Genomic DNA, 16,064 nt, shown 5'->3' on the forward strand with positions numbered 1-16,064 from the left:
CATATGTCAAGCCAGGAATCAAATCTGTATTGATATCTAAACTCTGTTTGATTTTGTTTCAATAGATGATATAAATCCTAGCTTTCTTATGACTCAGCTTGAATAAAATCATATTAATGCTAAACTGTACAAATCCAATTAATTTTTGTCTTACTTCTACTGATGCAGGACCATACAGTTCTGCAATTTCTATATCACGGTTAAGAAACTCTGGCCCAAGGCAGCACCATTACTTGTTTGCATTGAATAGATCAGTTTTTAATAGTTCAGCTTGGGGATAAATCAGTAGCCTTGACTAAGGAGCTTTAAGAGTTTGCCTGTCTTTCTAAATTTCCTATAAGGGTTTTGGAGGATCTTTTAAGGACAGCTTCAAGCAATTTCATACAGGGGGATTATTATCAGTCTGAGAGTTTCCCCATGCAGCCATTTCAAGCACTTCATTTACAGCACAACCACATTCAAGTCAGTTCTTGAAATTTCTTGTTGAGAGATTATTTAAAATCATTCCCTCATTCTCTTATTCTCTTTTCCCCCTGAGCAGCTAAATTGTTGTTCTTTTCTTTTAGTGGAAGCAGGGTCATGTTCTTGAGCATCAAAGTCAACAAGTTGCATGGTTTCTGTATAGTATCCATAAGGAAGTACAGTAGGTGAATTAAAAGCCTACTAGCAGTGTCAGTTTGATGTTGGGTGGGTTAGAGGAGTCTGTCAACACTTCTTCATTCTGTCCTATGTGTGGTTATGGGGTTTGTACTAAGAGATCAGACATGAAAAACTCGTTATATGGGCATGACAAAATAATTGGGTATCCTAAAATTTATAAAAAAGACCAGTGCTACCAAAATTCTTCAGGACTTCTAGTAGTGTCCTCCAATATTTTACATGTATCCCATAAAAAACAGTGGGTCAAACAATAGAAAAATATTTTGTGCAGTGATCAGACCTTTAACATACAGTATTTCTCATCAGACAGGGGGTTTTGCGCACATGGTTGAGTGTGCTGCAAGGGGGAATTACTGTTAGAGGCTGGTATTTTTTCATGGTATGGGAAGAGTCCTTTGATCATAGTGAAAGCATCAATGAAGGCCACTGGGTAGCACCAGACTTTCTGGTTTGATACAATGTCACTCTGAAGGACTTTTGTCTGCTGTTCTGCACACTGCCTTACAGCTGTTTTGACTAGGCAGATGTTAACACATAATAGTTTTAAAAATCAATCAATGGCACCCACAGAGTACTTAATTCAATATTGACTAATTACTATATAATTATGTGCTGCTTCTGGAAAGCTGCTTCGATGCTTGAGTCTTATGAATAATTTCTTCACATACTGTACCACTGCAAAGAGATAGTACTGTAATATTTTGTAGATATACAAGAGATTACTTGTTGATACTTTAATAAATACATTTTAACAAAATGTTTAAAAAAAAACAAATATGAATGGAGAAAGGATCAACCCACCTTCCTATCTTTTAGTTAGGGCAACATTAAGGGCAAGGACCAAGGTTAGGCAAAGCCTTAATTTAAGTTCAGATGGTTAGAATTCATTATTGGCATTTTTACCCATACTTAAAATACCAATATTTTTCTTCAATCGTTATTTTTAAACATCTAATCACATTTGTAGTTGTGCTCATCTTTTCTGTCATTAACTCCTTTTCTTCCTTGCTTTTTTCCAATATGTTGCTCAGAATCAGAACATCAGAAGACCCATAAGAGTACTGCTGCAATCCTTCAGTTTCTTCAGGCAGAAGTAATGAAACACAAGTATCATATCTGTACATTTGGAAGATCTTGAGTAAAATCACGAAATGTTTTTAAAAAAGAGAGGCATGATCAGACAGAAAGCTTCTGTCAAATGTTTACTCAAATATTATGTGACTGTTGCAGGTCAAACAAGCCTCATGGACTCCATTGCACTCACACAGGTGAGTATGCTGGGAATGTAGCACTTCCTAACCGGACAACCAATACATTGTTTGTTCAAGTCTTGAAGAATGATTTAGGAAGCAATCACAGGAGGTGTCTAATTGACCATCCCACTTAACATACTGCACAATCAAGAACCAAAGCATGGTCTCAGAGCCCATGGAAGAAATAAAAAAACAATATTAGAAATGCAGTATTGCATAACTACTTTTGTTATGTACTGTATCATGAAGAAATAACTCATCTTGAATGTTTTTGTTCAATGTGAATTGCAATTCAGTTTTTACAAAACCACTTTTATAATAAAACAAACATGTATTATATTGTTTTCTTAATTGATCAGATTGAGCATTGAGAAGAAGAGTTTTGTAAAGGTTTTAAATGTCCTTGATTGCACACAGAGCATATTATCCAAGCACAATGACTGTGTAAACACCCTTCAGGCTCACTTGCACAGCTAATCAATTAGATTTCAAGCATTGCTGAAATTTCTCTAGTAATTTAGAGAACCCTTTAAATTCTAACAGTAAATGAGCTCTCAACAAAACCTCCCATCTCAGTAATGACATGGGAGAGCCAAGAAGTTTTTTAGGATTCATGTCGTATTTGATTTCTAGGTCTTTACTCAGAGAATCACAGTGCAACAGAGCCACACTTATCCTATAGCAGAGGAAACAAAAGAAAATTACACATTTGTCATGTGATGAACCAGCCACTTTCTTATTGTATGCTAGGGTGTTATAATGACCTTCAGATGATTTTTAATACCAAGATTATCAAAGTGGACAAGACTTGGGAAGCATAGAAGATCTCATAGTTATTTTTGATTGGCACGTTTTGCATGGGTCTGCAAATGTCTTTTTTATCTATTTATTATTAATAAATATTTGATGGTTATGATTAAAGGTTTTGAATGTACTGATTAGATTTACAAGGTATGTTTTCTTTCTCTCTGTAAAAACAAGATCATGTGGCGTATGTATGTTTCTGTTGGCCATATTGTACATAATTATATACAGTATAACTATCTTGTGTGGAAAAGATATAACTAGGAGGGTTTGTGGTAAATTAATCTTAGCCTTTGCAAAACCATCTTGGATTATACTGTGTATCAAAATGTCACTTTGAAAAATGAAAATGGCTGTGTTGAAACAGTTATTTCAGAACCCATATAATCAGCAACTGTTGCTTTAGTTCTGACAGTCAATCAACGTAAACGTAACAATATCCGGCAGCTTTGCTCAGTGTCAAATGTCATTGTGATTTTTCTGAATCCTGAATGGGCGAAAATTGTAATAGTGTGACTGTAATTGTAGTGGTGGTCCGATGTACAGTAATCACAGTGAGCTTGGTGGAACAAACAACCCAGAAAGTGTTTCTGAAACTGCAGTTGCTTCAGCATTTTAATTAAGTTGGTGGACAAAACAATTGCTGTTGTCTCAGAGAGAGAGAGAGAGAGAGAGAGAGAGAGAGAGAGAGAGAGAGAGAGAGAGAGAGAGAGAGAGAGTGAGAGTTCTTTGCCCTTTGACAAATGTTTTGATAACAGTTAATTACAGGGGCTGCAGGTTCAGTACAAACTTGATACAGATGAAGAGAAATGTAATGCAGTCTAAATATACTCATAGTAAATATCCTTATGAATGATTAATAGCATGGTCATTAACAGGGGTGATATATTTAACATTTAAAAATACGTAATTATTTACATAATTAAAGTTAGAAGCTATTTCTCATGGATTTATAAAATAGGATTTAAAGTGTTACCCAAGTACAGTACCATTCAGTACACATAATATAAAATACTGCAACCACCTACAAATGGTAAATGAACACAGAAAATAAACGGCTTAAATAAAGTCAAATTGGTTTGCTCTCATGCTGTGAGGGTGCTTGACAGAACAGACATTTGTGGCCTGGCCAAAAAAAATGCACAGCAGGGCATCCTAATGAAACAGAAATAAAATAATCTTACACTGAATAGCTAAGCAACTGGCACAATCAAATTAAGTATTCTTTTATTTTCTTCTTTGAATATCTGACATGTTTTCAAAGGAAGTCTAACATTTGTAAACTCGGTTGTCTGAATATTTCTTGACCTTTTTTTCTTAAAGTTTCAGTTGTTTTGTTGTAGTGACAGACACAGTATTATGTCTTTTGGGAAAATAAAACCTTTTTTAAGAAAGGATTGTGGCAAATATCTTTATCATGTTAAAAAAAAACTAATGAAAAAGAGCAGGTATAAATTAGTTTTAAGCTGCAAATCTCACAAATTGAGTAGTAATATGGAAGTCCCACCTGCCCCATTTCCACTGCCTAAATCCTTACCCTTCAGAAAACTAAGAGCCTGTTTCCTGAATATCACTCGCATACAGTAAGTTTACTCTCACACACTGTGTGCAACCCTCTACAGTATAAGTTTTCATTATCCCCTGTCCTTGATATCAATCAATATAATGGACCAAGACCAAACAAACAGACAGGAACAGACACACAACACATACATTGTTCTCCATGTATAGTATAATAGCAAGATTTTATGCACAGTAGTCCCAAAAACCATTACCACTATTTTCACCCTGACAGGCTAGTAACTGTTATCAAGAACGATAAGAGTGAACTAAAAGGTGACTAAAATGGTGACTAAAATGTGTCCATGCTATTTATTGTCAAGAGTGACGTAATTTTCGGATACTTTTACCTAAAGATTCTGCAAGCTGTTTCATAGTAAATTAAAACCGAGTTTGGTTCTGTGTTTTTTGACTACTTGGTCATAAGAGTTTGGAGAGTTCACGATCCCTGAATTTCCTGCTTCTTTTAATACTGAATCAATTTCTTCTCTGCCCGATCTGTTGTGTAGCGGGGGTGCTGTACGTCACCTAGTATGAGCCTTTAAGGATAAAGAAGTTGTATCCCCTCTTCGCCCCCCGAAATAACTCAAGAATTGCATTCATTGAAATTTTAACTCGTTGAAAACCTAAAACCTAATTTAAGCAAAGCTCCTGTTAAAGTGAGCGAGTGCTGAGTAAATAGCACAGCGTGATTTATCTCATTTCAAACATTGCAGCTGCAAGCGAAGCTCCCTTCTCTCCCCCTGAAGAAACGGGACACTGCTCTGTGGATACTCCACCCCTCACAATCTCGCAGCTTTCTTTTACTTTACACGATATCTGTTTTACCCTTTTTCTGTTTCCCTCTCACGTCTTCATCCTTGCAATTTCACAATCAAGCGGTGGCAAGGCAGTCATTAGCACTTATGCAACTCAGTCAACTTTTTGTTTCCTCTACTTTGAAAAATTTGGTGAATTAAAACATGCTATGTCTCCAGGAGAGCCGGATTCTCTTTCTGTTACAGTTTGTTTTCTTTTTGGCTGTCAGCCATGCTAGATCCCCACAGCTTGGCAATTTCTACTTCCCAGACAAGGAGCAAGGTTAGTGTCTTAATTGTTGTTTTGCATTTGTTGTATCCGACTGAAAAAATACATGCTATAGATGTGCACATACTAATTGCCAGTTAAAATGTGCATGTGTTCGTGCGTCGACAGTGATTAAGTTTCTGTGCACAGGACTGTTTTGGGGTCACGCCATTCATATTCTTATAGGAAAAAGTAGCGCCCTTTTTGATTACTTGAACGTTTTAATGGTTTAATTTTGCAAGGTTAAGGGGGACGGTTGTTACATTTATGAAGACGGAATACCGCCGTATAAAATGCAATATTTCATAATACAAAATTTTATTTGTGAATTAAACCGAGCTACGTTTTAACTTAAAGTTTATAAGAAAATTAGTGAAATTTGCATGACTTTGCTATACATGCACACTTTTAAAAAAAGCTTTTTTTCTTTCGATTTCCAAAGAACAATTTCTTAGGTCTCAGACAGAGTTTGCTCTGGTCTACCCGCAGAAAGTTGGCAGGGACGGAGAGTTCGTTTCTCACAATTTAGCGCATCACATAAAGCTGAGGAGTAAACGGGACGTGGAAGTTGCAGAACACCGTGTCTTTTACAAATTGAATCACAACGGTCAAGATATAATTTTCAATCTTACTGTCAACCACCACTTACTGTCACGTGAGTATTTTCTGGATTGGAGATCCGGGAGTCCAAACGCAACCAAGATGCACTCCTCGACTCTCAACTCTTGTCACTTCATGGGGACCGTGGAGAACTCCAGTTCTGTCGCTGGGGTAGCAGCTATAAGCACCTGCAACGGACTGGTAAGAAACAGTTACGTGTTTTCAAACCTGCTGACTACACCTGAATTTCACAACCTCACGTTTAGCACTGTGTAGGTATGTCATTTCCATTTTATTATTCACATGATTACATTAATTTAACTGCTTATCCAGTTCAGGGTCAGCTGGAGCCTATCCTGGGAAGCATGAAGCTACAATACTGTATATCCTGATACATCCTGGATGGGATGCCAGTCGATTGCAGGGCATATGCAGACAAGGACACGTACACACTCACACCAGGGACAAATTTACAGAAGCCAGTTAACCTACCAGTGTGTCTTTGGAATGTGGGGGAAAAACAGGAGCATACCAAAAAAAAAACAATAAGTGTGAGAGGAACATGCAAACTCCATACAGAAAGCACTCTAGGATTTAAACCCAGGGTCCCAGGGCAGCAAGGCAGCAAAGCTAACCACTGTACTACCCTCATATTTTTACTATCTTGTACTTAATTCACCATGAAATACCTAGTCAGAGCTAGTATGGGTTGAATTAGTACTGCATAAATTGTTTAAAAAAATCTTAATATGAACAGCATAATCCAGGATGCTCAGAATATCCATGATTTGGTCCTCATAGTAATTAGTCAATTTGCCTGCAACAAACAACTTTTAACTTTAACATTAACCCTATGTTACAAAATACATTGAATATGAGAACCGCATTAGTTACATTGCTGAACTCAAGTCGTTTGAAATACAAGTTTATACTGTAAACCTTGAAAATGGACATACTGTAATGTTTTGAAAACATTTCCAGACTTGTTAGTTAAACCTTCTGTGGTTTATTCACATACAAATTGCTTTTGTTTATAATAAACAATCTTTATGAATCATTGATTTACCAAATGAAATAGTGTCTGAGTAGATCTGTGTGTCATAGATCTATGTCATTAAAAAAAACTTTGGCAAAAAAATGAAGCTCATTTTATTTTCTTTAGACTGGTGTTGTCTAAGTGATAATATTGTTTTCATCTAGAAGTCAGTGTCTGAGTCACTTAAAATATGGATCCTCCATAAATAGACATGAAAGGGCTACAAGATTTTCTCCCTAACGTTTGTTTACACAGATTGAAAAGGTGTAGTTATCTTTTCTCTGGGCCTGCTAGACAGTACTGTCTGGGATACTGCCTGCTTTAAGCCTCAGTATGACTTTGTTCTAACTCTTGGTTTCGCCATTGAAAGATGAATTGCTTGTGCTACAGTACTGTATGTACACAAGGTTTAGTATCTGTGGCTTGACAACGGCATTATGCACAGGGATTGTGGAGTAAGAGATGGATGTTTTTATCACAAAAAAACAAATAGCATATTCAACAAAAAGGACATGGAATTGTCATCATCTGTTGCCAGCCCCTGCTCTTGAAGTTTGTGAGGCTTAGTGTTCCAGATTTTTGTCAGAGAAAACATGAAACATGTTACTCGGTGAATTTCTGAGTCACGTTCCAGAAATCATAGTGTAATGTTTCTCTGCCACGTTAAAGGCTATGAAAACCTTTAAAATGTGTAGAAATCCCTATAATCTCATCTGCCTTTTGGCAGCAGCTCTATGGCTCCAGGAAAAAAAAGAATAGTTCCTAAAAAACATTTTAGAAAAGAATACTAATTGCAACTAAAGTTCTAAGAGGCAGTTGGCTGTTATTCTTTCTTCAATATCAGCTGTTCTGATTCACATAATGTGCGCAGCTGGACATATTAACGGTTTTTAAAATCATCAATGTCATGTTTTAATAGTGATCCGTATGCACTTTGGATCTTATTTTGCCTTTGGGCAAAGTGTTCCACTCCGCAAATGAATTATTTGAGTAGTTTGCACATGGTTTGCTCAGAGGGAAGACTGCTTTCTGTGTTCAAAGTACAGGAGCTGACAAATCTAAGGTATCTCAGAAGTTGGTGGCTTTAGAGCCATGTGGCTAAATTGCAATATTAATAGAACTGGTAATTCAGCTAAGTAAACTGAGTTCTCATTTAAACCGAAATGGAACAGGCCCTGTGGCTCTGGAAATCTGGATTCTGAGACATTAAGGTGATAGCCTCCTCCACCTGTAGTGTTTTGACAGCTGTAAAGAACTACTGTACCCTGAAGGTGAGTTGCATCCTATGTTATACTGTATAATGAAGGCAGTGATATTTCATTTCTTGTTCCTTGGTGGAAAAAGCTATAACCTTTACTGAAATAGCTGAGATTCTCTTAATATATTTCCCAGGCAGGGTTTAATTATGAAGAATATCCTACAATTTTGCAGACTATCTTAGTATGTGCTACACAATGTCATGAGTAGTGCCTGTTGGTAAGCAGTGCTGTAGGACCTAAATAGTTTGAGCATGCATAAAAGAACCATGATTAATCTTGTTCACCTGAAAGTTTAGAAATGCTTTTGCTCCATGTCACCCTTTTGGGTAATTTTTGGTTTGAATTGGAGCATATTGTTCAGTTTAATGGACAGTGAGCACCACTTTTCATATCAGCCTGTGTTCATCATTGTTCTTCCACGTCAAGACCACGTGGACCAAGCTGATTTCATTGGTGGGAATTTATATTTTTCATGGCCTTGCCCTAGTGCTATGGTCTGTCACTTTTCCCAGCTGCCCTGACATTATCTCCCTTCCAATACATGGCACAATGGAGTATTCTTTGATTAATTTGATTACTAGCGTCATATTTCTGCTTGTTATTTCTTTCTTACAAGCTCTGGGTGATCCTGATTAGGAGAACTTGACCTTTTCACAAACAATTGAGGTATGCATAACAAAATACCTGTTGTTGGTATGTAAATCTTCAGTGCAGTTCAATTGCTGTAGCCTTGGTGGGCACAAATGCGTTTAGCTAGGCTCAGACTTCAGACTTCAAACTTCCCCTTTTCAAATGGGCGTTGCTAACAGGTGTTGCTCAAAAAAGATTAATTGTGTTTATTGTGATACAAAACAAATGAATTAATGGCAACTTTAAGCCCCATTACTTTAAGCCCAGGCCTTTAGAGAATTAACTTGGGAATGACTGGGATTGTGGGTTAAACAACTGGGTTGTGTAGTCATGGAAAGACTCTCACATGAAATTCTTAAAACACATAAGACTTTTTGTCACATTATGACAAAATTTCTTCAAGTGCAGAGCAAACGTCATGTGGATAGACAAGAAAGTTATATTGTATATATGTGGTCCAAGAGCAAACACAAAAACAACAGGCACAACAGCATCTAGTGCCACTCCTGCAGAGGGGTGACATTAATAGAGTGTGGGAGGATTTTTGAAAAACTAAAAAAAAGGAAATATATTTTATTAATAAAAATAAAGGTAATTTAAGATTACGTATTTTAATATTGCAGTGTCCTGTAATGGTCATGCTAGCTGAGCTTCATGAATATAGCTGCTATAGAAATAGCAGTGAAAAGACTGATAAAGATTATGATGATAAAGACTACTTTTAAATTTCACTAGTATTTTTAACCATCCAACATGTGCTTAAGGCCATGAAAGCAAAGACAATCTTTAATACAGATAAAATGTTTCAATTGTATAGTTTTTTAAAACAATATACAGTAAAACATCCTTCCATTGTCTAACTTCTTCCAATTCAGGGGAGCCAGAGCCTATTCCAGTAAGCATTGGGAGCAAGGCAGGGTAAACCCTGGACAGGATGCCAGTCCACCACATGTGCTCACTCACACCTATGACCAATTTTCCCAGAAGCTGTCTAACATACCGGGAGAACATACAAACTCCACAAAGATAGCACCCCAGGAATTGAATCCAGGGCCTCAGAGCTGTGAGGCAGTAATGCTAACCAGTGCACCAACATGCTGCCTCCTACTGCCCTCTTACACCATATATACCCTTAAGTCATATTCTTATGCCCCTAAGTGGATTGTAACAAGTTTCATGGTTATAAAAGGGTCTGTAATACAATTGTTCAGGTGTTTGATTGTTACAGCTGCTATAACAAGATGCTTTTCTTGTGAAACAAGATCTGTGTTTATTTTTAACTGAACATTATCTTGTTCACCATCATGTTACCCACAATATAAAACATATTTCTGGTAGATACTGATTGTGAGTGGTGGTGTTGCATTTATGTTTCTAAATAAAATCTATTGAGCTCCTCTATTCAGTTTAGTTCACCACATACAGTACAGTAGGTCCTCAGTTATTAACTCCTGATGTGAGCAATTTGGAATTAGAGCACATAATGTTCTGCTATTTTCTTTTCTTTTTCATCCTGTCTGCACCTGTAAGGAAGTAAAGAAGAGTAATTGAATGAAGCCCAGTCTAATGTATTTTAAGGTCCTAAAATACATTAGCCTGGGCTTCATTCAAATCACCCTGATTTGATCTCAGTGGCCCTTTATAGATTTTTTAGACTAGTGTTAAGAAACTGTAAATGAACAATATAATCCAACGATGAGAATTACAGTATAATGATGCTCATTTAGGCCACAAGTACTTTAATAGTCCTGAAATGAGCTGGGCCCTGTTATTTATTTGCCTGCTTGGTCTTGCTGCCTGCTTCTTTGTGTTGAAAATAAGGCCTTGAAGTCATATCCACATTACTAAATTACTCAGTTAAATTAATGATCCATTGTAAACTGAGGTGAGAGATTAATTGTGCAATGAATTCATTGCAAAAATAGTCAGATCACTGGGGGTCATTCACAAAGAGAACAGAACCATATACAATTGAAATTCATAACTTTTGTTAAGAGAAGGCTATTCTCATAGGAAAGAAAATCATGTCATTTTGTTAATTATGAAAATATCACATATTCAAAAACAGATATGGTTGGCTTCCTCTAACAACTTTGCCCTCCCAGAACTTCTGAAAAAAGCAGGAATGCTTGAGTGTGCATGCTCAAAACATCATTTTATAAGCAAGTCAAGCAGTAGTTTGTGGCTTAGTGGAATGCAATGGAAACACTCTGAATTTCTAAATGTTTAGGTTTTTATTCACAAAGGAACAATAAAAAGGGAAATAAGTTTCACAGTATTTCCCGTTACATCAACTTTAGTATAATTCATTCTTTTTTTACTGGGCTACACAGCTGTTAGTTCCCTTGATTAGCCTAGTAAAGGGTTAAGGGTTTTGAAGCTATCTGAACTGAATATTTATTCTTGACATCAGTAAACTCATTTGATGAATTTACTGCAGAGACAGCCCTATGTCAAGATCATGACCTGCAGTAAGTAGCAGAAAAAAGACCAAAAATGGCAGTACAAATCACATATTTGACTATTCCTAGTTTAACAAGTGTTAAGGGGACTCAGAATCAATCTTGAGGTTTGACATCCAGACCAGCTTTAAAGTCAAATGTTCAAGTAAGCATTCGTGATGAGAACTTGGCCTTAGTGTTTGATAGCTCTTAGCTCCAAATTCTTAAGCTTTTTCAATTATGTTTACACCTAGAAAACCAATATGTAATATGACGTTATAACTTGAGAGATAGTATCCTAACGGATCTTTTAACTTTTTCTTTGTCTTTATTGATATTGAAAGCTTTGTTTGATGTGAATAGTTTGGATTTTTTTCATTTGTTAGGTCAAAACTGTCCATTATCAAAATATGATGATTGAAGTGGCACAGAGTGGGAGTTGCAGGATATATCTTCATGTCTAATGCAGCACAGAAGAGCATTGGTCCATTGCTGAGTTTTATTATGTGTGATACATTTCTCTAGATAGATGCTTTTATTGTTTTTAAGGATGTTTCCTATAACACTTGGGATTCTAGAAACTGTAATTTTAATAAAATATTAGTCTTTCATGTAGGCACAAAATATTGAACATTTACTTTAGGATTAAAAAAAGCAACTTCATTCATTCAAGGCTAAAAAAAACCTTCCTCATTCACAATAAGTTCTTTAGACTATAACACATCCTTTAATGGAGATTCCAGATCAGTACAGTATTTGTATGAACTTTGCCCTTCCTTGAGTTCCCTGATAGAAAACCCAACTGGTGCAAAAAAAGATGATTTCTTAGTTTAATTTTGTACATAAGAATGACAAGAATCAAAGTTCAACTTGTACACACCACAAATATCCTCACTGTACTCTGCAGTACAGTAAAAATAAGCACACACATAAATATTTTTAATGCATTACGTAATTTTTTTGCAACAACATTCCAACAACTCCTATGAGACAGAATGAACTGCTTTTCTGGATGTGCTAGTGATTCAGGGTCCTTCTCAGTTCCGATTGTTAGTCTAACTGAGTGGTGATTCACTGAGAAGTTTGCTCTTCTGTTTAGATTTTGACTATATTGCAGATACAGTATCACAACACATCCATATACAGTATGGGTGTTGCTTACTTTTTTTTCCTACAGAGCCCTGTTTCACAGTTGCAGACCCAAAGAGCTACAGATTTCTTTATTTTTCTTATGTAAATGAACCTAAGCTGATTTTTGGAATCAATATAAAATTTAGCAATGGTAATGATAAATCCACTTACTTTTTTAGTTGTTTTGAAAGGGCATAAACATATTTTGCTTCAGGGATGTGCTGTTTGTGGGATTACTTTTTGGGAAAAACTGCTAAAACAAGCTGTTGTAAGGAAGCTGTTGTTTCTTTTCTGGAAAAGAAGGAATTTTCAGTACTGTAGCTATTTTTGCTACAGTATTTTTTGGAGAAAAACCACACATACTGTACACACAAAATGATTTAAAATGATAGAGTAGAAAGGTAGCTATTGTGATGTCATTGAATAACCTCCAGTTTATACTGGATTATGCACATTTAGAACACTTTTGCCTTTATATAACATCTTTCTGTAAACTGTAGTTTTGGATTATACTAGGCACTATGATATGTGCAGTTTCTCTTGTGAAACACAATGTAGGGGTATCTTAAAAACTGAAACTGCAAAAGCCACGAAGACACTTAAAATATAACAACAAAAGAATTGTTACAGATTAGAGGGGACTATTTGGTTCATGTTGCTTCTTTTTGCTATGATTTAAGAATTCTATCAGTTCATTTCTTAAAAGATGCCAGCTTCTGTGAAGTTGCTGGAGAAATTAAATGAAGTTTTATATTGTAACACATACAGTACGGCCGACATTACAGGATGTGCGAGCCGGCTTTCCAGCGCCGTGACGTCACTGCCCTTCCCTATGAATAGCAGGGAGGGGAGATCTCCCTTTAGCTCACCTGTTGAGCGACACCGGAGGCCCGGGTTCAAGTCCCCAGTGGTGGGGGGCCGACCTGCAGCGGCAGCAGCGAGGGCGCATACCCACGTGAACCCGAAAGCAATACAATATGTTAAAATACTAAGTAGAGAGAACATGCCAATAGAAGAAGGGTTGCAAATGAGAGGAGACTGCTGAAGCCACATTAGTTTAAATGTTAGTAGCTTATTGAACTGAAGATGTCATCAGACTGTATGGTTTCAAAGAACTGTTTTCAACAACAATGGTATAATTAGTTGCAGACACAACTAAATAATTGTACAACTTTTTTTTAAAGAAGTGTCTTCTCTCTGCAGCCCTGAATACTTTTAATTTTCATGATGCATGTCTTTTCACTTTTGCAGAAAGAAAAACAAAAAGTATGTGGTTTATATAATAAAGATTCAAGTAATTGCAGCAATTTACCAAGGCCAAACAACCACAACATCTTTGGAGGCTTCACTGGCATCCAAAAAATCACTTTAAAGTCACAAATTAAGAGGTGCAGATAAAGATAAGAGGTGTGACCACTACTGTGCAATGTAGTGTGTCTTCTGTGAATTAGAAGTTTTTCTTTTCTTTTACTAGGAGATGGGAGATACCCTTGCTCTCTTTCCTTGGGGCAGCCCTCATTGTCCTCTGTTCATGCAGCTCTTTCTGAAGGAAGCAGCAAGTGACTGGGGAGGCTAAGATATGCAACTGTGATTGCTTAAATAAATGGTTTGCATGTTTATGGTGATGGTGGAGAGTACCACACATCTGTTCAAAGCCTTTCACATAATAAACAGAAACTCAGCGATGGAAGCTTGCAACAGATTAGCAAATGTTTAGTTAATTGAAAACACACTTGTTTCTGACATATCCCTCTAGATCAGCTCAGTCAACATCTTGTGTTTGATTGTCCAGTTTACACCACATTAAATGATTGATTTTGACAAGAAGCAAAATTCTGAACAAAAAATTAATCTGAAGTGCAATTTTAACTCCCAACATTGAACATAAAATTGGTTGCCAGGAGTGAGGTGTGGTGCATGACAGAATCCTTTGTAGAATGATAGATTCCCTACATTGAGAGCTCATACTCCAGGAGCTGTCCTCATTAGCCTTTTTGGGGTGACTTATGCCCATAAGAATGTACGCATGAACAAGATTTTAGTCATCCTTATGAGGACAGCCACTAGATTCAGAGGAATTGTTTCTAATCCACTTGGGACCTTTCTCTTCAGAACAGCTAATATTGAGTGAATATGTAGCCATTTGGCATGATTAATAAATTTAGGTTTAAAATTTTCAAATCAAAACAAGTGATACCTAATTCACTCTATTAAGCAGTTTATCATATATAGAAATCAAATTAAAAGTCAATTGGCATCCAGGAATGATTTCAACAATGATTTGAAATTACATTTTTTCTAATGGGTTGCATTTGTCGTTTAAAGATAGAGGTAACCCAGATACCTTCTTCGACAAGTTTCTGATAATGTAGGGTTTCCACATGAACATTGTTTCATTAGCATTAGGTCAGGGCTTTTTATTTTCATCTAGTAAAGTATAGCTTTACTATAGTAATGACTAATAAAATATAGCTCTAAGAATTAAGGTGTGATTTCTAATCTTCACACATTTTGCTTGCACAGAATGCATTAAAATGTGTGGTCTGAGCACTGACCAAGGAATCAGATGCACTAGTAATGATACTGTATTTATGTTTTCTTTACAATGTGCTGCCTTCTTCTTGTGTCCTCCAAGATCGCAAGTGTGCTCACATACTGCATCTCAGTAAAGGTAATATCCAGAACATAAGCAAGTCTGTGAGCTGTTTTAAGTGAGCAGGTAAAACCGACAAGTGTAATGTAGGCCTTACATCAGGCTCTTGCTTGTGTCCCCTGTACACTTCTCAGCAATCAGTTTTGAACCATCCATTCATAAATATGCTGCACAATATGCAATAAAAATATGACAATCTTGAAGATTTAAGCTACTCCTTTAAATTAAGGTTTACTTTGAAGTGTTTTGTGAGTCCTTATTTTCCTCTTGTGCTACATAATTGCATCTGAATATTTAATTGCTTTATTTTCTTAGCGCTGATGTAGAAGCAAGATTGCATCCTGCTTGGATAAATTTGCATCTTGAGTAACTGCAGCAGTTTTTCCGTTCAAGCACTGAAAGTAGTACATGCCACAGTACTCTTAAATGGGCTTGGGGAACAGTTGAAGCCCTGATTTTAAAACCATCAGGGTTCTTTCCAGCGTTATCAGTTTTGTGTGTTTAATTTGGATTTAAACAGTCTTAGAGTTTGAGATCATGACGTGGTTACAACAGGAGTGCATGATGTACTTAAGCACAGCATCAGTGGGCAGAAATTTGACTTGATACAGAAAAAATAAGATCTGCAGAAGCTTCAGTCTCTGGAAGAGTTCCAGACTCTGAAATCAAGGTTCAAAGTAAGAACTTGAGTTCTAAAGAAGTACAGTATGCTATCAGATTGGTAACAGATGACTGTGCTAATACTCATTGTAGAATGACACCACCCTGTCTGTTAGTTTGACATGTACAAGTGACTGTTTTCCCTAAGAACTGCTGATGAAGACCCGAAGTATGCTTTTAAGCAAGTAAGCATTTAGACTCCCACCTGCAATTTGTAGGAGTCCTCCTCATTTTGTGCTGCCTTTCAGTTATTACTGATGTATAAATAATGCAAAATACAATGTAAAACACAGATTTTAGCAGTCAGGTGTG

At 36.5% G+C, this 16,064-nt stretch overlaps 1 protein-coding gene across 1 annotated transcript in view; it reads left to right on the forward strand.

Moving 5' to 3' along the window:
• The first annotated feature begins 5,006 nt into the window (after positions 1–5,006).
• adamts12 (ADAM metallopeptidase with thrombospondin type 1 motif, 12) overlaps positions 5,007–16,064 on the forward strand; it is a 153,483-nt gene continuing 142,425 nt past the window's right edge. The window contains exons 1-2 of the mRNA XM_088628774.1: positions 5,007–5,357; positions 5,785–6,143. Coding sequence (XP_088484900.1) covers positions 5,240–5,357; positions 5,785–6,143 — 477 coding nt within the window. The 5' untranslated portion in view covers positions 5,007–5,239. The remainder of the gene's footprint in view (positions 5,358–5,784; positions 6,144–16,064) is intronic.

The sequence above is a fragment of the Lepisosteus platostomus genome, chromosome 4 (assembly GCF_059453375.1).
Source record: "Lepisosteus platostomus isolate fLepPlt1 chromosome 4, fLepPlt1.hap1, whole genome shotgun sequence".
In the NCBI taxonomy this organism is placed as follows: Eukaryota; Metazoa; Chordata; class Actinopteri; order Semionotiformes; family Lepisosteidae; genus Lepisosteus; species Lepisosteus platostomus.